Source organism: Terrapene carolina, unplaced genomic scaffold (assembly GCF_002925995.2).
Source record: "Terrapene carolina triunguis isolate 2854851 unplaced genomic scaffold, T_m_triunguis-2.0 Scaffold374, whole genome shotgun sequence".
NCBI lineage: Eukaryota > Metazoa > Chordata > Testudines > Emydidae > Terrapene > Terrapene triunguis.
Genome location: NW_020664725.1, coordinates 9113758 through 9139458, shown reverse-complemented (window position 1 = coordinate 9139458; position 25701 = coordinate 9113758). Strand labels below are relative to the sequence as shown.

The window sequence follows — 25701 nt, the reverse complement described above, 5'->3', positions numbered from 1 at the left end:
TGCCACCCCAAGCACGTGCTTGGTCGGCTGGTGCCTGGAGCCGGCCCTGTGCACATGCACTCGATATATAGACACACAAGTGTACATTGTGGCCTGCATGTCCAGTCTGTGATCTGCAGCTCTCACCAAGAAATGCAGACACAGAATCCACCCGTCTCCTCTCCAGATGCCTCATCTTACCTCTCTGCTAATGGAGGGTTTCTAGACTCTTAAAATTCCACCACCAGCTGGGTGTTGGGAACCATAATGTCTTTCAGCAATTTGCCAGCTGCTGCACCCCAGGCCCTTGTTCACCCAGGCTAATGCAGAGATAGTGAACACAGCCTTCCCAAAGGGATAAACAGGAGGTATTTAAGGTCTCTGACTGCTACAGGGAAACAAGCCTTTATAGCTCTCTGGTCAGTGATGAAAGAGTCTGCACTGTGCTCCGAAGACCCTGATTACAAGGCGAGGAAGCTCCCAATCCCCAAACCCGCTCTGGGCATCTCCCCTGGGTGATGTGCCATGGTAATGAGGGTGGAAGCAATGCTCACTCCAGGTGGGAAAGAACTGGAAATCCACCAGCACGTGCCAACTCGGCCAAAGGAGAAGAAACAATCTGGTTCTAGGATGGAAGGGCAGTTGTGCTGTTCGTGTATAACTCCCCAGCCAGCAGGACAGACTAACCCTAGAAGGGGTGGTTACCCTTTCCCCTCTGGTACCGAACTCCACCAAAGGCAGGAATTCGGGGGTTTTGGTGGGGCAATCAAATCTGGTTTGGTGTTTGTTAGAAGGAAAATGAGCCCCCTTTCCTACAAACCTAGTGGCTGAGGCAGCCTGGTCGACTCACTCTGCTGCCTTGCAACTTTGGAAATCTTGGGGAAAATAAGTCTAGTGGGTCTCAGACTGGAATACAGGGTAAAATTGCAGCTCGGGTGAAGTTAGCCCCATGCGAGGGCGTTCGTGTTGGGTTGCAGATTAAACCCTCTGCTCAGGCAGGCCTGCTACTTTGCTATGGACAGTTCCCCTGTAGATGGGCAAGACCAAAGCTTTTGTAGGAAGGATCCTGAGCTGCTATGAGTATTTTAAGAACAGCTGATGTGTTTATTCTCAACAGGAAAGGGTTAATTGGTCACTGCTGACCCACTGCAAGCTCTAACTCCAGTCTGTAATGATAGTTATTGTTTGTTTTACAGTAGTGCATCAAGGCCCCAGCAGCAATTAGGGTGCTAGGTGCTGTACATACACACGGTTCCTGCATCAACGAGCTTAGTGTTCATAGACAAGACAGACAAAGAAAGCATCATTGTGCCATTTTACAGATGGGTAACTGAGGCCCAGAGAGGTGTCTTGTCTGACGTCACGCCAGGAGTCTATAACAGAGCCAGGAATTGACCCAAGCCTCCTCAGTCCCAGTCAAGTGTTTTACTCACGAGACCATCCTTCCTCTCAACGTGCAGAGCAGGGTTTCGTATAGCTGAGCGGAGCAGCTGTCCCTCAGGTGTGACTTGAGGATGAGACCAGTGAAAGGAAGGTTCATTTCTAGGAATTTTCTCCTACTTCCAGGCTGTAGTGTGTCAATAGGCAACCAGAGCAGAGTCGCAGCTGGATTGACTGGAGCAGTGCAGATAAATGTTTAAAAGGCTGTGCACTCGTCGGCTTCCGCCACTGGAATGTACTGCTTCAAATTTTAATTGGGAATAATCCCTATTTAACCCTGGGCTGTTACAGGGCAGTGTGCTACAGAGTGCAGGTGGGCAGAGTTCTCACTCAGTCCCTTATAAAAATCCCCTCCACTTGTTACCCCTTAAGCTCTGTCATCCCCTCGGAAATACCAGCAACCGGTTTTCTATTTCATGGAATGTGGAAACTTGAGTTTAAAGTCCTGCCCCCAGTGCCCAGCCCATGCAGTTTCATGTATAGAGCTGGATTGCAATAATCCTTTGCTGTCCTAAAGCGCCCCTCACCAGAGGAACACGGATGGCTTTGCAATCACGTTAATTACTATTATTATCCCATTTTAAAGATAGGAAACTGAGACTTGAGTCAGGAATAGAACCTAGGAATCCTGGCCCCTAACCCTGTGCTCCAACCATTTCATTAGTGTACAATTGTATAATACTTTGCATTACCTTTACCCTTAGTTACAGGAGTTTGACACCCCTGTCCTTATCGCAGTTGTTCTGCAGGATGTTGGTTCTTAAGCATCTCTGCAAGCAACACGGTCTCTTCCCTTCCTCCCTGGACTCGCACCTGAAAGAGCTAAGTGTGTTAGTTCAGGGAAGGAAAAAGCTTGACTCAACCAGTTTCCTTGGCTTCCATCAACCCGGAAAGAGACCAAAGATGAAACCAGAACAATTCAGGGCCCAATCCAGCTCTCAGTGAAGTCAAAGGCAAAACTCCTATTGCCTTCAATGAACCGTGATCCATCTAATCAATGTAATTCTTGATTTTCCACACTCTCTCTCTGATTGTACAAGTGCATCTGAGCAAGCCAGGGCAAAAGAATGTGTATGCACAACTGTGTGTGTGTGTGTGTGTGTGCGCATGTGATCACGTGTGTGTGGATGTGGAGGGGCTGAGCAAGCTGTAAGAGTAACTCTGACTCTGAGCAGCCCTTTGCAGCCTATTGTATGGAAACACAAAGTGACAGCGGACTGGGTGCCTGGAGTACCTCACCCTGGGCTTGGCTATAAATATCAGAATGGCTCTAAGATAGTCCAGCTAAACTCTTAGCTTTCTCATTTGCTCTCTCCTTCCCCATCCGCTTCTCTCTAAAGCCTCCAACGTGCAAAAGAAACACATGCATATATTTATCCAAACACCAGTGACCCTGTTAGAGGCCAGGTTATAAATACCAGAGGTGACTCTGCATGTGCAGATGCAGGGAGAATCCAGTTGCTGTGGGAATGGAAGGGGGAGAAATGGGTGCAGAGCCCTAGAGAATAGACTGTGGGGAATGCTCCTGCTTTGGCCAGTGGAGGACAGACAAGGATTTTCTATCTAACGTCTGTCGAAGGTGGTGCAGCAAGAAATAGGAAGCGAGACCAGCTATGCTGAACCACCGACATCCCCATTCCCCGGTGCTGCTATTGGCAGGAGGGATCCAGTGGATTTTCCCCCCACTTAAACCTTGTCTCGTGCAACAGCAGGAACTAGGCCCATCCAGTGCTGACTGCATTGCAGTACTGGCCTGGAGGAGGAGGAGTTGGCACTACTGGAGCCACTGCTCTTCCAATGAGGACGTCAGCCAAAGTCCCTTTTGCCCATCTCTGCAGTCTATGCAAGGGGAGGACATTACATATTGTCATGTGCAACATTCTGGGCCAGACTTTCCCTTGCATCCCCCCGCCCCCACACACTAGTGCAAATCACTTCCCTGTGTCAGCCGGGGCTGCTGTGGCCCAAGGGGAAGGGGTCCATCCCCGGGGGGGGGCATGGTCGACGGTGGTGCTTTCAGTGCTAGATAAAGGCTGCTTTAGATGCTGCAGCAGGGGGGATGCACTGAAGCAGCATATTTCCACCCCCTCCAGGTTCCTTTGCCACACCCTCCCAAGCCAGCATTGCTCACACTCACCCTGGAGAGGTTGAGCCTACTGGTGGATTTTCTGCAGGTGTAAACCAGAAGCAACCGTAACACTCCCTCTCTCAATAAAACTGTTGATCTTCCAGGAGACACAGGACAAGCCGCTACACTGCCCTGGCCAGTCAGCTAGGGCATGTTCAGACCTGGTGAAAGCAGCTGCAACTCCACTGATGGGGATTTGCAGCATACCTGAGCTTGTGATCCCATATTGGATTCCTTCTTAGCCTGTGACTCTGTGGGTGCTTGGGGCAAAGGGCCTTAAGTAACACCTAGTTCTCTTCTTCTGTTTCCTCCTCATCAATCTCTCGTTCTGCAGGGAGCTGCATCGCTTCCCTCCTGTTTTCCCCGGTCCATGATCTCTCCATCACAGAGTGCAGGGAGCTGTAATTGAAAACCCACAGGAAGGGCTGGAGTTTGTGGAGTGTATGGGAAGTAAGTGATGCTGCACTGTAGCGGTTAGTGAGGTACATTAACCAAACGATAAGGAGGAGGTTTGCTAGGGTTATTAACTCTCATCCTTCACCTTAATGAAGCCATAAAACCCACTAGTGGGATTAAACCAGGGGAGAAATGCTATAAAGTTCCCCTTCCAGACCAGGAAGAGGAAGTGGTGTCTGCACAACAGGAACTTTGTTACAGGCTGGCTTCAAAGCCAGGAACCCATGTTGGCCCATCAAGAGTTTGAGGTTTACTTCCAAATGACAGAGGAGAGAATTGAACGTTCTTAGGGGCGGAAGTCCTGGTGGGATGAGCTTCTGTGGATGGTGGTTGGGGGGAGAGGATTCTCTCCCCCCTCCCCCCCCACAGACTAACCCTGCAGTCCTCTTAAATTGAGCTTTGATCTTGTCACATCTCAGAAGCTAAGCAAGGTTGGGCTGGGTCAGTGTGTGGAAGGGAGACCTGAACAGAAAACCAAGCAATACAGGTAGGGTTGCTGGGCGTCCAGGTTTTCGACCAGAATGCCCGGTCGAAAAGGGACCCTAGCGGCACCAGTCAGGCTGCTAAAAGTATGGTCAGCAGCGCAGTGGGGCTAAGGCAGGCTCCCTGCCTGCTGTGGCTCCGCATGGCTCCCAGAAGCGTCCGGCATGTCCGGCTCCTAGGTGCAGGGGCACAGCAGGAACCACAGCCAATGGGAGCTGCTGGGGCAGTGCCTGTGGGCGCGGGCAGTGTGCAGAGCCCCCTGGTCCCTCCCTAAGAGCCAGACATCCAGCCGCTTCCGGGAGTTGCCTGAAGTAATCGCCGCCTAGCCGGAGCCTGCACCCCAACTCCCTGCCCCAGGTCAGAACTCCCTCCCAGAGCCCGGAGCCACCTCCTGCACCCCAAGCCCCTTGGCCCTGATCCCACCTCAGAGCCTTCACCCCCAGCCAGACCTCTCATCCCCTGCCAGACCTCAACCCCCTGCCCCAGCCCGGTGAAAGTGAGTGAGGGTGGGGGAGAGAGAGCAATAGAGGGAGAGGGGGATGGAGTGAGTGGGAGGTAGGGCCTTGGGGCGGAGGGTGAGGCAAGGGTGTTTGGTTTTGTGTGACTAGAAAGTTGGCAAACTAAATACAGGGAGTGAATTTGGTGATTTCAGATGGCCTTCTCCTCCTTAAGTCTGTATTGAGACTATACCCCAGCATGATGTCAGGGGTTGATGAAGTCACAGTTTTTTTTGGATGAGATGTAAAATCAAGGTACTGACCACTTGTTTGTCTGAGACTTTGCTCGAGTGTGTGGAGGTATTGGTAAGAACACTAAGGCTAAATTCCAGGGAAATGTATTGCATTCTGTCTTTCTATATTCCTCCGGTGGTTTCAACGGGATATGGGATTCTTCTTCCCTTGTTGTCCTAAACTGTCATAGAGTGCTGTTGTGTCTCCCTACACAGAAGTGGCTGCACTTCAGTGATGTGATACCAATATCAAGAGGCTTAGATGTATACATGTTGGGTTCCATTTCCTGGCAGGGGGTTATAGAAATCAGTGCTAAGGAAGTAATCTGCAAAGCATAATTCTTTCAACATTTTCCTCTTCTGGTGGAATATCCAGTCATGATTTTCTCTGAATTACTTGAGTTTATTGGACACATGTCTCTGAATTTTTTATTCTTGTGGATTGGATGGTTTTGTTTCTTTCCATGTTTAGATGAGCATGCAGCATATTTCATTAGACTCATTAGATTAAGGCCAGAAGGGACTCATTATGATCATCTAGTCTGACCTCATGCACATCACAGGTCACAGCACTTCAAACACCCACTCTTGCAATAGCCTGTAACCTCTGGCTGAGTTACTGAAGTCATCAAATCTTGATTTAAAGACTTTTCAAGTTACAGAAAATCCAACATTTTGGCAGATTCTTGCATGGAAAAATTGAAAGCTAAAAAAATAGGTTTTTGACACAGCACCACATGACATTCTCATAAGCAAATTAGGGAAATGCAGTCTAAATGAAATTCGTATAAGGTGGGTGTGCATGCAACTGGTTGAAAGACTGTACTCAGAGTAATCAATGGTTTGCTGTCAAACTAGGAGGATGTATGTAATGGGCTCCCTCAGGAGTCAGTCCTGGGTCCACTACTATGCAATATGTTCATTAATGACTTGGATAATGGAGTGGAGAGTATGCTTTTCAAATTTGCGGATGACACCAAGCTGGGAGGGGTTGCAAGCGCTTTGGAGGACAGGATTAGAATTCAAAATGATAGTCTTCAAATATGTTAAGGGTTGTTATAAAGAAGAAGGTGATCAATTGTTCTCCATGTCCACTGAAGAGAGGACAAAAAGTAATGCACATAATCTGCCCAGAGGGAGATTTATCTTAGATATTAGGAAAAGCTTTTTAACTCTAAGGGTAGTGAGACTCTGGAATAGGCTTCCAAGGGGGATTGTAGAATTCCCATCATTGGAGGTTGTTAAGAACGGGTTGGACAAACATCTGTCAGGGATGGTCTAGGTCAGAAGTGGTGTGCCGAGTCTTCATTTATTCACTCTAATTTAAGGTTTCGCGTGCCAGTAATACATTTTAATGTTTTTAGAAGGTCTCTTTCTATATGTCTATAATATATAACTAAACTATTGTTGTATTTAAAGTAAATAAGGTTTTTAAAATGTTTAAGAAGCTTCATTTAAAATTAACGTAAAATGCAGAGCCCCCTGGACCGGTAGCCAGGACCTGGGCAGTGTGAGTGCCACTGAAAATAAGCTCGCGTTCCGCCTTTGGCATGCGTGCCATAGGTTGCCTACCCCTTGTCTAGGTTTACTTGGTCCTGCCTCAGCGCCAGGGGATGGACTTGGATGACTTCTCAAGGTCCTCTCCAGCCCTACATTTCTATGGTTCTATGATAGGTACTGGAGAACCACTCTTCAGCTGCACAAGTGTCTCAGGGGTGATTCTGATGGGAATTCCAATTCCATTCCTTTCCAATTACCATTCCTGAGCGACTCTGAGATGCAACTGGTTCCTGTAGAACTAACTCTTGGGGTTCTCGCTGCTGGTCCCCTGCTATTTCCCTTCATAGCCAAATCCTTCAAGCACAAGCAGCAAGTATCTATCCGGGGAGCGGTGTCAGGCAGAAATATCGGAGTCTAATGATACATCAGGGTGAAATGCTAGTTCCCCAGCACTGGGAAGGTGCTTTCTGGGGCCCAGTAGATGCAGCACCTGCTTCTGCCAGCAGCCTGGCAGGGAGAAGGAAAACCACAATAAAAGGTGCCTTTCCATACATAAAATAAAAGCAAAAAGCCAGTAGGGTGGGTGTCAGCAGGCTCAGTTAGGACCACTTGCTGTTGGAGCAGTTGCCTGTGGTGCCCATAAGGTGTTGTGGCGACTGCTGCAAAAGAACCGTAATGAGCCGCTGTGTGCATGCCATTGCCCTCTGCCAGATGCAATAGGCTCTACACTGTGAGCAGCTGATGGGGATTCTCATGGAGCTCAAATTGCTGGGGGTCCTGTAGCTCTGGAAGTAGGAGGATCAGAGTTTGCTGTTGCCCTGTCCACAGCATGCAGTATACTGACAGCCGTGAAGCCCTAGGTGACAACAGATTTGTTACAATAATTTAATGCCTTCAGCCCCTCTTCCCCCTCCAATTTATCTTTTAATAACACTGCCAACATTATTTTTCATCTCTGCCTCACATGCCACGCTCGCTCCACGCTTCGCCTGGCAGTCCTTTCTGTCTCACCCGGACCGCTCGCACAACAACGCTCTAATGGGAAGAGACACCGTCTGCTGCAGTTAATAACTTATGTTACAGACTGAGTCATTCCTGCTATGTGGGAATTGCAAACTGTGCAGCAAGCCAGAGCCGGGACCCCCATTCTGAGGGTTAAGAGTGTTGGTTCTGATTTGGGTCTGGGTCATGGGCACTCCCATAATGCCAATACTTCACCTTTAGTGCTTTCACCTGTGGATTTCAGAGCACTTCCCAAAGCTGCCAGTGTTGTTTAGAGGTGGAGAAACTGAGGCACAGAGAAGGGGAAGCCACTTGCTCAAATGGGAGTCAGTGGCAGGCCTGTGATGAAACCCAGGCCTTCCAACTCCTATCCTGGTGCCCTCTCCACTGAAAAGGCAGCATGTCTAGAACAGGTGAAAGGAAATCCTTTTTTTTAATATAATATGTAAGTCACTTGGGAGAATTGGCTTTTGCAGAATATTGAAATAAATCTGTGGGCATGGAGGGATTTTATGGCTCTCTCTATGTTGCACACTATGGTCACTGGGGGGACTTCATCACAGCAGCATGGATGGCACTCGGATCCTCCTTTTCCAAAAACTCCTGCCCCTGCCACTTGACCTAAAAGAAAATCTCCATTTGCAGCCTGGGGCCTGTGAGCGCTTCTGATTCCACCAGTAGAGGACAGTGGTTCTCCCTCTATTCCCAGTTGCCTCCTGTGCTCTGACTTATTATAAATGGAGACAAATAGCTTAGTATGTTTCGTTCTGCTTTTAAAGTTCAGTCACTTATAGGAATTACATCTGCAGTGATGAAGGGTAAGTGCTCTCAACTCTCATGCTTCAGGACATTTGCTGAGGTAAAAAGAAATTGCCCACCCAGGGTTAGTATTGTACATTGAGGTGCATTATGCAGGCGTGTACACTTTCCAGCATTAGCCACTCTGAGAGTCTGCTGACTACCATAGGAGGCAATGTTGCCTAGTGGATAGAAAACTAGACTGGGACTCAGAAGACCTGGGTTCTATTCCTGGCTTTGGCAATGGTTTGCTGGGTGACTTTGGCAAGTCACTTCCCTTCCCTCTGCCTCAGTTTCCCCACCTGTGAAATGGGGATGAGGTGTCTGCAAAGCACTTTGATATCCATAGATAAAAAGCACTATGCAATATATTTTATTATTATTATTGGCTAGCTGGTCTCTTCTGGTTATTGAATTTGTTACGTTAGAACCTGCACTTCTCCCTCTTCCAGCCATGCTGAGTGGGAACTCGTCTAGCCTGGTTCATCTACTCTAGGGCTCCAGCATTTCCGGTTTTGGGACTGTTACAAGAGAAAAAGATTTGGGACCGTCCCTACCATGGAGCCGTAAAGAAAGGGAGAGTGGTTCTGACCCCCTGGAACCTGCTTCTGATCCCACCGAGAGGGATCATAACCTCTCAGCTGAGAACCCATGCCCTACTCCATTTAACTTCTGGCTGGTGCAGTCAGAGTGGTCCGTATGGGTCTGTTCAGCCTGTTGTCTCTCTCCCCTTGAGCAGCTGCCCCCTATATTTATATCTGAGTCTGGTTCTGACCAAAAGGTCTGACTTCTCTCTGGTATTTCTATTCAAGGAGGGTCAGGTCTGCATGTGGGGAAACCTGTGGTGGCTCCAAGCTGGGAAGCGAGCAGTGCTGGGTTTGTTCTGTCTCCTACCCTGAAGTTATGGATGTGGCAGTGATGGAGAAGCACCTTTAGTGGTGGGAGGAGAAGGGGTATCTTCCCTTTCCAGGCCATTGTCCTCTCCCAGCAGTGCCCCCCCTTGGGTGAGTAATGGCCTGTTGCCTGCCTGTCCCAGCCGTGCTAGGACGGTGACAGCCATAATAATAGTGATGTAATTTGCCTGTTGATTTGAGATGTCCCATAATTACTGCACGATTACAATATTCTTACACCACCCCTTGCAGTCCTTTACACTCCCCAAGGGCTCCTCTTGCTCCTACTTACCTCACACGACCCACAGAATTTGATCTGCTCCGTTAGCATCTGTCAGATGCTCTGCCTGCCTGTCTCTCACTGATGTGACTTAGTGATGCTCCTGCCTGGCATGCCCATGGCTTCTCAAACATCCGCCCAGACCTGTGTGACCATCTCCCATCATTCTGTCTGCCTCTAAGCTTAGTCACAGGGTGGGCTCTGCACACGACATGTGAAAAGGATGTTGTTGGAGGTGGGAGTCGTGATTGGGTACAGTGAATGGGTTTGTATAGCCATAAGCAGGGATAGGTGAGTCCTCATGCTGCTGGTTAGAGCTCACGTTGCTTCTGGGTTGGGGTGCTGGATGGTGCATGTGCTCACTGGCTTTCACAGCTCAGACAGCGGAAATGTTGGCTTAACTCTGTCTCCCGCCTTCTCTCGGGCTTACCTTTCCTTGTCCTCCTGGACAGAATCCTAGAGAGAACCCTGGACCCAAAAGAGAAAATTAGGACCTGAGGTTGGTTCTCAGTCAGTATCAGTTTGGGGTAAATTACCCTCATCATGCGACTTGTCCAGATTGATACAAGTCACATTGCTCTGTCACTGACATCTGTTTCAGGACCAGTTTGCATTCGTATCTGTGCAACTGCTGAACTGGGCCCACTAACTATTTGAGCCTTGCAATCCTGGTCCACAAGGTAGCTAATTAGTCTCCAATAATCCCCCCCTCCAATAACCTTGCAACCCCCCCCCAAACTCCTTTTTGGGTCAGGATCCCTACAATTACAACACCGTGAAATTTCAGATTTAAATAGCTGAAACCATGAAAAGTATGATTTTTAAATTCCTATGACTGTGAAATTGACCAAAATGGACCATGAATTTGGTAGGGCCCTAGGGCCATGGAAGGAAACAGTGTCAGAGCCAGGTGTAGAATTAGGGTAGGCACCTCAATTGAAAATGGTCAGTCCATCTCTGGAAGCTGGGTGAGCTGCATAGCTGGTACATCCAGTGCCAGGCACTCTGACCTAGAGTTTGAGTAGGACCCAAATTTTCCCTCCCTGAGCCAAGCCTGCATAGCTGGGCACAAGGGGTTTATGTGGGGTGGGGGAGGAGGAGTCCTCTTTTTTTCAGGCCCCCGAATGGCAAAGGAGCCACTCTGCTTGGGACTGTAATAATAGCTGCTGGTGTGGCCCTGCTCAGGTGGGGTGGGGGAAACAGCCTGGCCTGGTCCCCCTTGCGGCCAAGTTTGCAGAGGTGGGTTCTGTGGAGCATGGCTTCTTAGTGTGCAGGGGGCATGGTCTCCCTGTGTGTTGGAACCCCATAGGCTCCCAGGGAGGTGGGGTCCATCACAACCACCATGGAGAAACGGGTGAGGAGAGACATGACAGACAATTTAAAATGACCCCTCCCCCGTTTCCAAGCAGAAGGGTGGGTGGGTTTATGGCTGCATTAATGGACTGTGGGACTGCGAGCAGGGATTGATCGCACTGTAAGTTGCTGAGTTATTGTTGAATGTTGTGCCTTTTTTTTTTTTTACCCCCCCCCTTCCCGTGGCGGTTTAAAAAAATCGATGCTAATCCCTTGGTCCCATTAGTGACTTGTACAGAGGTCACCTCCTGGCAATCTCTATCCCTCCTCTACCCCCGGACTAAGCAGGGCTTGGAAGCTGAGCCATACCTTTTAAAGAAACCATTCAACAGGAGTATAAGCCAGGGATCTTTTCTGGCCATAAGCTCTGGTTGGCATTGGCTGGTGCCCACCTGCCTGTTGGGTATTCCGCTGTTCTCCCAACTTCAGCCTGTCCCTCAATCTCAGCCAGACTGCAGGAATTGGTGATTGTGACTCAGTAGGCAGTGCTGGTTCCTCTGAAGTGGTGCTGATACTATATGCCCCCAGCATGGCATCAGGGGGTGCTTTGATGCTGGAGTTGGTGTTGCTCAGACGTGGTGGTGGTGGTGGGATTCAAGACCCAGTGGCTCTAGCTGCATGAGTAGGATGCAGTAGTTTTAACCCAAGGGTTCTAGTTGTTGATTAAGGATTGACAATATGCTCATTTTGGAATATCCTGCCTCCCAGAATTCCACCTGCATTTTCAGTTGGATATGGCCTTCCTCTTTGCTTCCTGCCCTGAGCTGTTGGGTGAGTTGTTAACAACTCTCCAACTGTCCCCAGATGCAGCCACATTTCAGTGGTACCGGCATACAAAGCCCAACACTTTCAAAAGTGGCTTGATTTTGGGTGCCTTGGTTTTTCAGTGCCCAACCTGACACCCCTCAAAAGGGTCTGAGTTTTCAGAGTGCTGAACCACCTGCCTTTTGAAAATCAGGCCTCTTCTAAGGGGTCCCAGGTTGGCCACCCACAATCACTAGTCTCTTTTGGAAAATCCTTGGCCAAGGTTTGTAACACAGCTCTGGGATCCTTCAGATAAAATGCAAAGATAAATTGCTCCTGTCCCTCTGTCTGTCCCCTACTCACAATAGGAGAAAGGCAGGTTTCTCACTATTCTCATGTTACAGTCAAAGTGCTGCAAAGTTTCATGCTTTTTCCTTTTAAATATTATATTAGAATCGGGTTATTAATAATTTTTAAAATAGAGCAGGAATCCTTTTCCGTCTGGTTTCAACAATTAAAAATAAGTGCTGACACCTCAGAAGCAGAGGCTCGCACTCTCAGTTAGCAGGATGTTTTCCAGCTGACGTTCACAGTAGGGAAAGGCGTGTGTGGGGGAGATGTTCAAATGGCTCTGATTGATTCCTGAGCCGGGAAACAGGCCCTGCAGACTTCCCTCTGCCTCTCCCAGCCACCGAGTCAAATGGCAAGGCTGTGTGGGAAGTGAGGAATTTCATCTCCACGTCTATAACTGAGAACATAATGCAGATCCATCTGGGAGATAAAACTGGGGAATGTGGAGCTCTGGGTGCAGCTCCCATCTCCTGCTGATCGGCTCATAGTCCCCAGTGTCTTTAGGGTGGGCAGTGGCTCCTGGGATTGTGTGCTATCCTTGAAATTGCTGAGGAGTCTGGAACCCAACAGCAAGAAGGAAGGGTTCTCGGGTCTTGTTTGCCCACTGTGGGGGGAGGCAGAGAGCTCAGGACCGCTTCTTCACTTGGGGAGGTTGGAGAAAGGCTGTTGCCCCCCTGTTCCCTCCATGGATCTCTCCTGCTCCTCACTGGTGACTTGCTGAGGCCCTGGCATCGTGACGGAGTGGGAGGCCCAAGCACCTCTGGCAGAGCCATGCCAGCAGCACACATTCAGCCAGCAGCAGGTTGTTGGCTCAGCAGTAACTACTCTGCTTAGTCTCCTTATGTCTCCTGCTCTCTTGGGTCTGTGCTAGGCTTGTCTCACAAGGAAAGGCACAGCAAGTTTTCAGGGGCTGGATCTTAGCTGGAGGTCAGTCTCAATAATGCAATGCAAGGTATCAGCAGTGATCCTGGCATGGGTAAATCTGTATAATGACAATTGCACTTTTCATCCACAGATCTCAGTGCACTCTACAAAGGAGGTCATTATCCCCATTTTACAGATGGGAAAACTGAGGCACAGAGATGAAGAGACTTGCCCAAGGTCATCAGTGGCTCGTGGCAAAGCTAGGAATAGAGTCTAGGTCTTCTGAGTCCCAGTTTACTGCTCTATCCACTTCCCCCACCCCAAAGTGAATACAACGGTTGTGAGAACCAAAGGCTAATTAGGGGGAGCTAGTCAAGCTTTTAGCTTGTCTGGCTGGTATCCACCCAGTTCCTTTAAGACTCTTGACCCACTTGCTTCTTGCAAGAAATGTGTCTTGGTATCAATTTATAAATTTAATTAAAACTCGTTAACTAAACTAACATCAAGAAAACATATCGCCAAAGCTAAAATGTTATTGTTACTTACTTTGAACCAAGAATAAAGGCCAACAGCTATCAAATCAAGGTCAAATAAATGAGTTAGACTCATCATGAAATAAGTTAAATCATCACATTAATACTCAAAATAACCAACCCTTATAGATTTTTAAAGAGGATTCTAAGAAAGTGGCTGTCAGTTTGGTTATAAATCCCAGCAAAAGAATTTGATCAATGTCAGTCAAATCTGTAACTTGGAGCTGATTAAATGTCTTAATACTGAAACAAATTATTATCTCATGTCTGAACCACCATCTCAGAGCCAATTATAGAGCTGCCTTCTTGGAGTTCTATTCCTTTGCTGTGGCTAACCATTTCCTCCTACCAAGAGAGCTATTAGCAATACAGACCTGAATAGAACACTTTTGAGGAGCATCATTTTGACAACTCTTGTTTACCAGAAATTCCAGGCGACAGTTTCAAATCCGTCAGGACTTTTAAACATAGAACACAGAACACACTGAAACTAATAGTTCTGTGGGACAATATCTAGGGCCGTTTTGGCCGGGGAATTTCTCCTGGGGCCTGCCCCATGTGGACTTCAGGGGTGGGCAAGTCTCTTCATTTCTGTGCCTCAGTTTTCCCATCTGTAAAATGGGGATAATGACCCCCTTTGTAGGGTGCACTGAGATCTGGATGAAAAGTGCATTGCTACACTTCCACACCCTAACCGTAGAGAATCTAACCAGACTGGGGTGACTCCCAGCTAATAAAAACAAAGGACAGCAGTGGAAAAAAAGAAAGATACTGAAGATAAATGGGGTTTTGCAAACTCTTCAGCTAGCAATCTTCTGGACTCTGAGAGTAGGAGCTGGAATTGTAGGCAAGGAGCCAGACAGTACTGTTGTGCTAGAACAGCACTCCTTGCTAACAAACCTTCAGGTGTGGGGAGACTTGTGAGAGGCTGGCAGAACCTGTTAGTTCATGTCTTGACTCCTCTTCCCCAAGATGTCCGGGTCTTGGGGATTCAGAAGCATTGTCACCAGTTTCAGAAAGTTTGACATAAAAATATCATATAAATATAGCGGATTGCTAAGGTTTTTTCCAACAACCAGTCACTCAACATTTACCCATCAGCAACATTAAAAATAAGTTGACCAACTTATGATTAAAGTCATTGTTCTTTTCCCAATGAGACAATTTACTTTAATTTTTCTATTTGGAAGTGGGCTATAAATCAAACAACTTATCTTCTGGAATTTTCATCTTGATAGAGAAAAGTTACTTTAAACCCCATCAAAATGAAACTCATTTAAAACGTGAAATATTTTAACATTTATCTAAAGTCTGTATTCCTTTATATGCTGTTTCTCACTCACAGTGGAATTATAGGAACAGGTAGTGTGGTCCAGTGGTCCATCTCATGTCAAAATATACCAAGTAAATATCCTTGAATCAAACTCTAATAAGTTCTCATGTAGACTTCTGACTTTGCCTATCTATACATTTTGATTATATTGATAGAAATCTTTTTTGTTGGTTTGCGTGTGTACAGTGAAATCGACATTTATTGACATTTACAGAGAAAAATCCAAGCCTAAATATAAAGCATGGCCAGACTGGGTGAAAGGAGGGGTCTATATAGTCTAGCATCCTGTGTCCAACAGTGGCCAGTACCAGCTGCTTCTGAGGAAGGTGCAAGAAACCCTGCAGTACCAGTTTATGGGATAACCTGGGCCCTGGGAAAGTTCCTTCCTGATCCCTATAAATTAGAGGTTGGCCTAAGCCCTGAAGCTTAAGGGTTGATATCTCTCCTAAAATTCTTCTGCTTTTTAAAAAATGTTTTATAAATCTGGATAGTTTTCTTATCCATATACACAACTAATCCTTTTTGAATCCTGCTAAATTCTTGGTCTCAGTGGTATCCTGTGGCAATGAGATTCCACAAGCTAATTGTGCAATGTGTGAACAGGTGTTTCCATTGATCAATTTTGAATTTGTCACCTTTACATTTCATTGAATATCCCCTTTGTCTTATAATGAGAGAATGGGGTGAATTGAAGTTCCCAATCCACCTTGTCTAGCCTAGTCATCACAGCACAGGGCTGGGAGTTGGGAGATCTGGATCCATTCTTGTCTTAGACACTGACTCTCTGTGTGACTTTGGGTAAATTACTCAATCGCCATGTGCCTCAGTTTTCCCGTGTACAAAATGGCAATAATGATACTTAACAAAAGCACTTTGAGCTCTATGGGTGAAAAGTGTTAACGCATCTTTAGAGCCCTTGGAAGGGGGCTGTGTTCTGTGTAACCAAGGTTCAAATGTGGCAGACAGGCAAGATTTCCAAGTAGCTCTGGTTAAAACTTTTGAAATCAGAAATTAATTTGTGAGAAATGGCCTTTTTTCAAAATCTGAAGCTTTCCCTTTTTTTCTTCAGTTTTCAATTTTTTGATGACATTTGAAAACTAAAAATGTATTCACTTTTTCCTCACCCTTCCCCCTCACCTCACCCCCCCCACCCCACTTTTCAATAGCAAAAAGGGGGGGGGGAGGACAAGCGGGGAGGACAAGTATCCCTAGAAAGCCAAACCATTGAAAATGTATAAAAATCTTCATGAAAACTTTCAAACAAACAGGTCCTCTTTGAAACCTGTGGTATGAAAAAATGTTTTCCATTTTTCAAGCAAGCATAGGTGTGTGTGTGTGTGTGTGTGTGTGTGTATATGTATGTATGTGCCTGTGCAGACATATTTAGGGGTGGAGATTTAATCATGTATCCAAGGAGGTTCTCCTTTATACACTTGGAGGAAGTATTACCTAGTAGGGAGAGCAGAGGGACTAACAATCAAGACTCCTGGGTTCTATTCCTAGTCATCCTACTGACTCATTGAACAAACTTAATCACGTCCCTTCACCTCTCTGTGCCTTGGCTTCACCATCTGAATACAGGTTCTCTGGCTGTATTTCACTCACAGGGGTGTGGCAAAGAGATTGTGCTAGGCTTTGCCCAGGCTCAAGGAGTCTGAGCTGGGCAGAGATGCCCTGGAGTCTCTAATCCCTGTGCACAGTGTACTGTAATCCACTCCAGACTGTGATGGCCTGTGGGACATAAGGCCTGTGCTGAGCCTGGACTTTCCTTATCCTTTCTTGGAAACTGCTGGATACCAGTCAAGACTGATGGGCTCCCTGGCAGGAGAGATGCTGCTGCCATCTTAGGAGCCGAGGTGGCACTGCAGAATAACAACCAATGGGGGAGAGGGGGGCGCTCTCCTCTCAGCCCAGCTGATCCAGTGCGGGCAGTGCTCCAGCCTAGTTCCTTACTGCTTTTAGCCAAATCCCCGCTCTGTTGGGGAGCAAAAGACTGCATGTGTCACTGCATGGATTCTGAGGGACAGCCTGGGATTTCCCATCTGCAGTACCCCAGAAGCCTTGGTTACCTGGAGATGGGGACTCTGCCCCTGCCCCCATCCCTATGGTGGCCCTTCTGGCTGGTGTGCAGAAGCGCAGTGCACTCCCAGAAACTAAGCCAGATAGAGTGTCACAGATTTATGTTACCAATTTGCCTGGGGCTTTAGGTGATTAAGCTGAGGCTGCAGGATTTTTAGGGGAGGAGATGAAGAAGCACACCAAGTGACTGGGTTTAAAGCTTTATTATTTAAATAACAGTGGTGAGTGCTGGGTGCGCCCCACGTTACTTGGAGGAAGGAAGAAAGCGTTAGTGCCCGAGCCCTAACCCACTTTTATACTTACACACGCACAACCCAAGGCTGGCCAAGCCTGGGTGTAACGTAAGAAGAAGAGGGGGAAGGGTAGACGAGAGTGTTGTTTTGTGCATAGGCCGTTTAGGGTTTGCTGTTGATTTTTGACTTGCTTTAGTTTTTGGGATGGTTTTAAGCCCTGGGTTTTTCCGGGGGCGTTTTTGTTTAGGGACCTTTGCCCCCCGCTCTCGGTACCAGTTTGAACCGGCCTTTTGCGACTCTCTTAGGTTTTTCAAAACACACCGGTTTTAGGGTCGAGAGGCTGTTGTTTTTTAACTTACTGGCCTTTGCAATTTGTTTAATTTTGCAACCTTGTTAGGTTTGTTCAGCTTAGTTTTTGTTTTGTTTTGTACAAGCTTCTGGCTGTTTGGCAGCAGAGAGCTTTGTTTGTGTGTGTGGTTTTTGGGCTGCAGTTTTGTTTTTTATTTTTGAGCCTAGCTGGATTGTCGAGTTAACCTGTTTTTTAACTCAAGGGGCCCCATGGGGGGGCAATTTTTATTATGACAAGAGCACCCAATATATGGCCTCACATACCCAATGCACCGCAGTCTCTGCCTGCAGCACCCCTTAATATTCTACTTCTGGGCTCCCAATACAGCTCTGGGGCTGCTCCTCAATCCCCAGCCTCTCTGCTATTTGAGCCTGGGTCCCTCTGCATAGCTCAGACATGGTATCTCAGTTCTGACCTGCAATCCACCCTACTTCTCCAGTCCTGGTCTCCCAGCACAGCTCTGATCCACTTCATCCCTGGCCAACAGCCTCTCCTGCTATTCCCGTCTTGGGCTCCGTTCCACAACTCAGCTGGCGCTCCTCAGCCCTGCCCTACAGAAACCTCTGCTAATCCAGCATGGGACCCCTCCTGAGCAGCATCTACAAATTCATGGCCACCTCTGTGGGTTTTGTGATGTGGACAATACGAGAGCAAGCAGGTAGAGATCCCCACAGAGGTTTTATTTGGGATGTGAGATAGGTTGTGTAAAAGGCACAGAATTATGACAACTCTTTATATAGTGCCCAGGCCACCTTCGGGCAAGATGATAGACGTGATCCCTGTCCTGAGGAGCATCAAATCGAAATGGGCCACATAGATAGTTGAGGGGCTATAACAGAAAGCCAAGGACAGAGTAGTGGTGATTAGCACCGTCACAATATTATCCTGTTAGTTAAATATGTCAGTGCCATGTCTTGTCTTATCTTGCTCAGGGCCAGGGCTCCCTTCTTCACGCTGCCTGGTATGTTACTCTGGAAGCAGTTGCAGTGAAATCAGTGGGCTTACGCATGGCTTAAGGTACTGCTTGCTAGGCCCCATATCAGCACTGCACTTACTTTAAACATTGGCTTAAGTGCTTTGGTGAATATGTATAGACTCAAGCATGTGCTTAGCTGAATCAGGGTGTGTGTGTGTGTGTGCGCGTGCGCCCCTCGTTGTGCTACCAGTTGTTTGAGGTGAGTGTTCAGGTTTATAGAGATGATGATGGAAAACCTCGCCATTGATCTTGGGGCCGCTGGTTGAACACCATAGACTTCTGGCCCATTGGAATAAGTTGTAGCTGTTTAGCTATCATGGTTGAGTTTGTTTTTCTGCTGCACAGCAGAGCAGAGCAGCAATCTGTGAGTAATAGATCATTTGAATCGCTTGACCTGCCTCTAATCCTTGATTTGATTTGAGCTTTGCTTCATGCATCCTGGTACATCAGCTCAAGCCTGGGTGCTCCATTACACATCCTCCTGGGATCATTGTAGTATTGAGTTCCCCATCCCCTATCCCACACGCAGGGGAGTTGGAGGTTAAAGCTGGCAGCTCTGATTAACCCCCCATGTGCTTATTATTATGCACTGTCTCTGAGTCCTTTAAAAGAAAGCATGCCCATTCTGTTGTGCTTAATAACTGCACAGTAATTAGCTTCACAATTCTGCTACTATACTTATAATAGCCACCATTAACGTTATGGGGGTTTAGGCAGTAATGGCTTACAGAGTAATTAATGAGCAAGAGGTTTTATTGCTACCTTTATTTTTAGATTGTGTTTTACGGGCCATCTCTGCCAAATGCCAAAATCTCAAATGAAACGTCTTCCAGCGACGTCCCCTGCTCCCCTTTTCCCAGTTCTCCCCAATAACCAAACCTGGACTCATCAGGAACTACCTGTTTGATAGCCAAATATCTATATTTCCTGCGTGTTGTCCAGTAGTTAAAGCAGTGAGCTGGGCATCGGGGCTGTTTGCAGCTCTGTTACTGACTTGCTGTGTGACCTTGGGCAAATCTCTTAACTGCTATGTGCCTCGGTTATCCCATTTATAAAATGGGAATAATAGTGCTTCTCTAGAGCAGCAGGTGTTGTGAAGCTCAGTTTGCTAATGTTTATGAAGTGCTTTTGAGATCCGTGGATAAATGATACTATTGAAAGGGAAGAATTTATTCTCATCTCATCTTCTGGACTAAAGCTGGATCTTTGGGCTTAAAACTTATATCTCTGGGATCCTTCCAGTCCTGCTGAGTTGCAGCACTTTAGTGCCAAAGTTGTACGATGTAGTGTGATGTTCAACTCCACTGAAGTTTATGGGTCAGTTCCTATTGTGCAGCTCCCACTGAAACCAAGGGGAGTTTTACTAGTGAAACTGGCCCATTTGCAGTTACACCAATCCGTGAATGTGGCCCCTGGAAATTAGAACTGGGAATTACCTTCCAATTTGCCTAATTCATCCCCAAAGTCGTTTTCCATACAAGACAGGAGACTCAAAGTCAGTGTAACTTAAAATGTTATTTGGTGGCAGGGAATTCAGCTCGTGTTTGGCCCCAAATACAAGTTTTGTAAGAAAAGTTATCTTTCAAACTGTCCTGTGAATAGACGTGGTTTGAGTGGAATATAGTGGCTAGCACTGTACAGTGCACCTTCTGGGCCAAAATCCTGTCTGTAACGGTGGCCAGAACCCTGCAATGTCACTTATGGGATAACCTGACCCCAGGGCAAGTTCCTTTCTGACTCCTAGTTGTTGGACGTTTGGTTCATGCCCTGAAGGATTAGGGTTTGTATCACTTTCAAAGTTGTTTGTTTTTGTTTTTAAAGATATGTATTATTGTAATTCTGGCTCATCCTGTTATCCAGATAAATATCCAGTCAGTTTTTCAGTCCTGCCAAGCTCTTGGTTTCAGTGATGTCTTGCAGCAATAAGTAATTTGAATATTTACATACATTCAGTTAAAATGTTTTTATATTAATTTCCTATAAACATTCCCCCATGCAAACCAGGAAACCCAAACACAACAGCATGAGGGCTGTGCATGAAAAAGGGATGGTGAAACTGACTATAAGCCAGATTGCAAATCAAAGCAGCCTTGTTTCAAAAGTTAAGTAACACAGCTGATGTCAGGTAAACTCAATATTAAAAAAAAAAAAATTCTTTCAGTGTTTGTTTATCCTTCAGTATTGAAATATACTGACTGTGCACTGCTGCTCCCTACTGGATGGAATAAGAACTACTCCGCTGTGTGTCATAGTCATGCTTGCAGTGAATTAAAATACATTTCTGGGACAGAAAGGCTTTTCAGCCTAAAAGAAATTTTTTGCAAAAAAAAAAAAGGCAAATTTTTTTGTTTTGTTCTGAGTTGAAAATCTGTTTTGTTTCAGTTTTCAAAAACCCAAAGAGCAATATTTTCTCTTCGTTTTTCACAGTAAGGCTGGCCCAGAGGTGCCCTTCCCTAGATCTAGCTACCCAACCAGAGCAGTGGTGCCTTCTCCTTGCTCTGCAGCTATCCGATTCTAGGTTGACCATTTCTTCACTATCCTCTGGTCCTATTATGCCCTTTTCAGCCTGCAGTCCCATTATTATTGTGGTGGTGCCTAGGAATCTCAATCAAGGATCAGGGCCCCATTGTGGCAGGTACTGTCCTGACAAGAGACCAAGGAAGAGGGTATCCACTCCTGAGAGCGAGCAATCTAGGTTTCAGATGGGAGGCAGCAGGTGGGCAAAACAGACAAACGAAGTGAGGATGATTTGGGAGTGAGGTACTGATGAAATGAACAGTTGAGCAGGAAAACAGCTCTGCTCTACCTGGTTCCATAATTCATGCCAGACGAAGGTGACTAGTTGGCACTGCAGTAGAGAGAGGTCTCAGGGCGGGGTTTAAAAGAGGCTAAGGTAGAAACTTTATGAATTTGGGTGGAGTTTTTTCATGTATGGTGGGGGTCAGGATGGGAGAAAACAGAGGGGATTGAGGGGAGGGGTGGACAAGTGGATGATTGTGGCCAGCATCATCGGTCTCATATAAGAAGCCTCCTTTCCATAGTTTCATAAAGTTCCAAAAGTTTCATAAGCTATTGTTCCAGCCATGCTAAAATAGGGTGGCTGCTGACACATCCAGGTACTTCCGGAATGGCGTGACCTCACACATCATGCTGGCAGGGTGGGGTGGGGTGCTCTGCAAAATGGGGACCTCTGTGTACTGTGCGTGTGAGGTCATGCCAGGGGGGTGGAGCAGCACGTTCTGATACCGGAAAAAACCATTCTGGTACCGGACAGGGACAACTGTTAACAAAAACAGGACTGCCTAGCTTAACACCGGACAAATGGCCTGCCTATGCTAGAAACGTGTCTCTGTGAGAAAGAGGAGTGTAACTCACAGGGAAGGAAAGGTCTTGTGATGAGAACATTAGTCACAGCTAAGGGGCACTGACTATCTAAATTTGCATGGGGTCCCAGAGACCTTTATGGCTTGACAGGAGCTCTGGATTCCAAGGGAGTTGAGGATTATTAGGGAAGGAAGTGTTTCCGTGGCAGGGTGCCTGTGAACTCTCTGCCCTCTTCTGCCATTGGGGGAATGAGGGCAAGCCAAACCCACCAGCTATCCCCACTGGGCTGCATTGACCTCTGGCAGCTGGAGAGCCGGAGTGGTAGACAGTTGACACGGGAGCAGTTAAGTACTCTGCAGCCAGTTACAGGGAATCAATGCTGAATAAGGCCATGCAGAAATAGCTGGCACGTGCTCTTCTCTGTGTCAATGGGAGGGAAACCAGTACAGCGTCCCGCTCCCTTTCCTGCCCGCTGTATGGATTGCAGGGTTTGTCTGTCCTTGGGTAGGATGCTGGTGAATTGGCTCCGGAGCAGCAAGTGGAGAAAGCATTGTAGGTACATCCACACAGCATCTGGGATGTGCGATTCCCAGCTCAGGTAGACACATAGATGCACTAGTAGCTCATTAACTCCCAGGTACGTACTTGGGCAGCTAGCTCAAGCAGAACCACCTGCTCTGGGAAATGCACCTCCCTGCTTCCATATAGACGCACCTTCTAAGGCTAGAGCACTGAATTCTGAGGTGCCTGCCCTGGGTCAGAAGCATGCACTGTGCGCCATCCATTGTGATCTTTTCCAGCTGCTGTACATCTGCCCTCAGAAGCTCCTTAGCGTGTCCGTTTCTCCTCTCGCTTTCCAATGGTACCAGCTGTTGCTCAGTGCATTCACAGCATAGGTACTCTACTGAGCAAGGAGTTCAGTCCCTTTAGAGCTGCACGCCACAAGAGCTGTCCATTGTATACATCCCGTAGAGAGACTTTAAGGTTGTATTTCGAAGAGCAGATGCTATGGCTATGTAAGCGGTAATGCAGGTCTTAGGGTAAATGACCCCAGAGCTCTCTGCCCTGTGTTCAGGAAACCGCCAGGGCAAGAGGACGAGGCCAGCTGTGATAAGACTTGATCTCCCCAAGGTGCTGTGTGCACGGGGGGACTGCCATGACCCAGTCTGGCTTAGGAGCCAGCCTCTGCTTGTGTGAAAGGGAGATCCTTGCTGGCAAGGAGTCTCCCTTTGTCCCTGGTGTATGTTGACTGGACAAAGCTGCTCTCTGGTGCTGAGAAATCTAAGCTGAAGGAGCAACTAAGAGTGTGTTTGGCCACACAAAGCATGTCCTGGACTCCACCTTGGAACTGGGTTGTGAAAACCTTTTCCTGTTAGTTTACGATGACGGGGCAATGGGAAGCTTGGTTCCAATAGATGAGATCCTCCACCACTGGCTGCAGCTTTCCTGATCCTTCACAGGCCCCTCGAGTGTTATTGGGGTCTGTCCTTTTCCTAATATAGTTGCTGCCGGGGTAGGTGGCGACTCTGATTATACAGAATGTGTCCTGTGATAAGAGGCTTGAATGAGGCCTGGTGTGTGTGCCATGAGCCCTCAGAAGGACATGGTACTTGGGCAGTATGGACCTGCAGATCAGACCCTATTGTTGAGGACCCTACAAGGTCTTTGGAATGTACAATAGCACGTATCCCACCAATGAGAAATCTTTAGATGTGCAGTTTATATCTTTCATATAAGCATCTGTAGATACCCTAATGTCCCAGCACAGTGTGTGTGTTTGGGGGGGGAGAGAAGGGGGAACAGGGGACTCCCCTTCAACCTAAGAAGTGAGCAAGGTGAGGGCTCCAGAGTACAACAGGGAAGGAGAAAAAGACAAATCAGTCAGAGGTTTTGCTATGTAGGCAACTATTTTCCTGAACCCAGTGCAACTCGCCCTGTATCAGATCCTCCCCCACCTTTGGCCAGAGTATTCCCTGGGTGCCCCTTGTCACCTGCAATGCAGGGGTTTGTGTGGCTGGCTAAGGCACACCCCCCCCCCCCCCCCCCCCGGGAACGAATGCACTAAACCACTTTGTGTTTGCAAACTGTCCAGCCTGCGTGTGCCGGCTAAGTGCTGTACACCGCTTGCCAAGATAACACCCAGATAAAATACAGTCTGCTTAAAACTTGTGTGTGCTTCTATTGAATCAGACTAAGTCAGTGTGGCAGCTTAATAGACTCCAGTCCTGGCAGTTCAGAGAGGGAAGAAATGAATGCAGAGCAAGTCTGCAGGAGGACAGGAGACCAGAGTCTGGGGAATAGGTTCCTCCAGGTGGTAGAAATGGGAGTGGGAGGGGTTAGGAGATTTGCACTGGGGTTGTTATAGTGACACGTGGAGTGCAGAGTAACCCATGTCATTGCAGCAACCTCCCCAACAGCATTTGAATGAAGCTCTCCCATCAGATGGGGGTCGCACTGGATTCTTTGCCAAGCCCTCCACCTGGCAGAGAGCAGCACAGTTCAGTGGTCAGAGCACAGGACTGGGAGCCAGCTTCTGTATTCTAAGCCTGCCTCTACCGCTGGTTTACATATCGGGCAAGTCACTTAATCATTCTGGGTCTCTGCTTCCCTGCCTGTACAATGGGAGCAGCACCTCGAGCGCGCTCCGGAGGCTTGCTTAGTGACAAGAGATGCTCTGAAGACGTAAAGGGCTAGTTATTGTCCCCTCCCACTGGCTAGGGTACTCCTGGATTTCTTTCTTCTGTGCAAAGCTGGGAACAGATACCATTCGGGGGTGGGGAAGGTTGGCCTTTTTCTCACTGACCAGGCCCTGCTGCTTGGGCCATTTGCAGTTTGCCAGTAGCAAAGCAGATTGAAAATCGGCAGAGGTCAGAATGTGATGTGGCTGTTTACAGCTCATGGAGGCTGATGTACTGCTGCAGGGCTCCTGCGGCGGAGCAAGAGGCTAATGCAGGCCACAATGGCAGGGGCTGTGTGCTGGATATGCTCTGGGATCCATACACACGGCTATTTGCCTAGAGCTCATGCCCGGGTGCCCATTTCTCACCTGGGGGAGGGCTCAGAGGCACTACACTATCTTCTTGCAAGCCGGAGCTTGCTTGGCTGCTCTGGGACACCAGAAATGCAAAGCCCTGAACACCCAGACAGCTCTTCTCCTCCCTCCCTGGCAGCTCCTCGGGCTCCTTCCTCCCAGGGAGGGCTTGTTAGCACCAGGGTGTCTCCCTGAAGGGCAGCTGTTCCCAGAGCTTCTCTCTGCCTATTCTCCTTTGCTTTGTGTTTCAGGCTTCCTTCCTGATGGGTCCCTGAAGCTCCCACCAGTGGCTCTGGCAACACCCCGTGAAAGCACTCCCTGCGTGGCCTCCAGCCTGTGCAGCTGTTGCATCTCCGAACCTACTTCTGCAATGGGTGGGTTGTAAGCGCTGGTAAGACCTGCGAGCCGTGTCGCCTTTGCTGCTCTCTCTCTGTCCTTGTTCCTTCTTGCCCATTTATTTCTGTTCTCCATGTGCTCTGCTGTTCTGTCTCTGGGGTTTTCGCTGTCAGGTAATGAGGAGCTGTGGGTCCAGTCAGTCTTGGAGATGCCGAAGAGAAGAGACATCCTGGCTATCGTGCTGATAGTTCTGCCTTGGACGCTGTTAATCACCGTCTGGCACCAGAGCACCATTGCTCCGCTGCTTGCAGTGCACAAGGGTGAGAGAAACTGACCAGCCCATGCCACATCCCCATGTCTCATTCCATCCTTTTCATGACAACCATGCTCATATCTCCACTTGTGGACCATGCTCAGGCAGCAGCCTCCCCTGCTCTCTTACAGGGAAAGCCCAGAGCTTGGGGCGGTTCTTCCTAAGCTTCAGTTCCTGTGGCTTGGAAGCTGGG

General features: G+C 47.9%; 1 protein-coding gene across 2 annotated transcripts in view; it reads left to right on the top strand.

Annotated features, from left to right (window-relative positions):
* B3GAT1 (beta-1,3-glucuronyltransferase 1) overlaps positions 1-25701 on the top strand; it is an 86284-nt gene that overhangs the window by 39528 nt on the left and 21055 nt on the right. The window contains exon 2 of one of the 2 annotated variants that reach the window (XM_029912892.1): positions 25111-25233. In XM_029912892.1, coding sequence (XP_029768752.1) covers positions 25230-25233 — 4 coding nt within the window. In that variant the 5' untranslated portion in view covers positions 25111-25229. Of the gene's footprint in view, positions 1-25110; positions 25234-25388; positions 25516-25701 lie in introns of those variants that run through there. The other variant, XM_024198734.3, reaches the window with a different exon arrangement.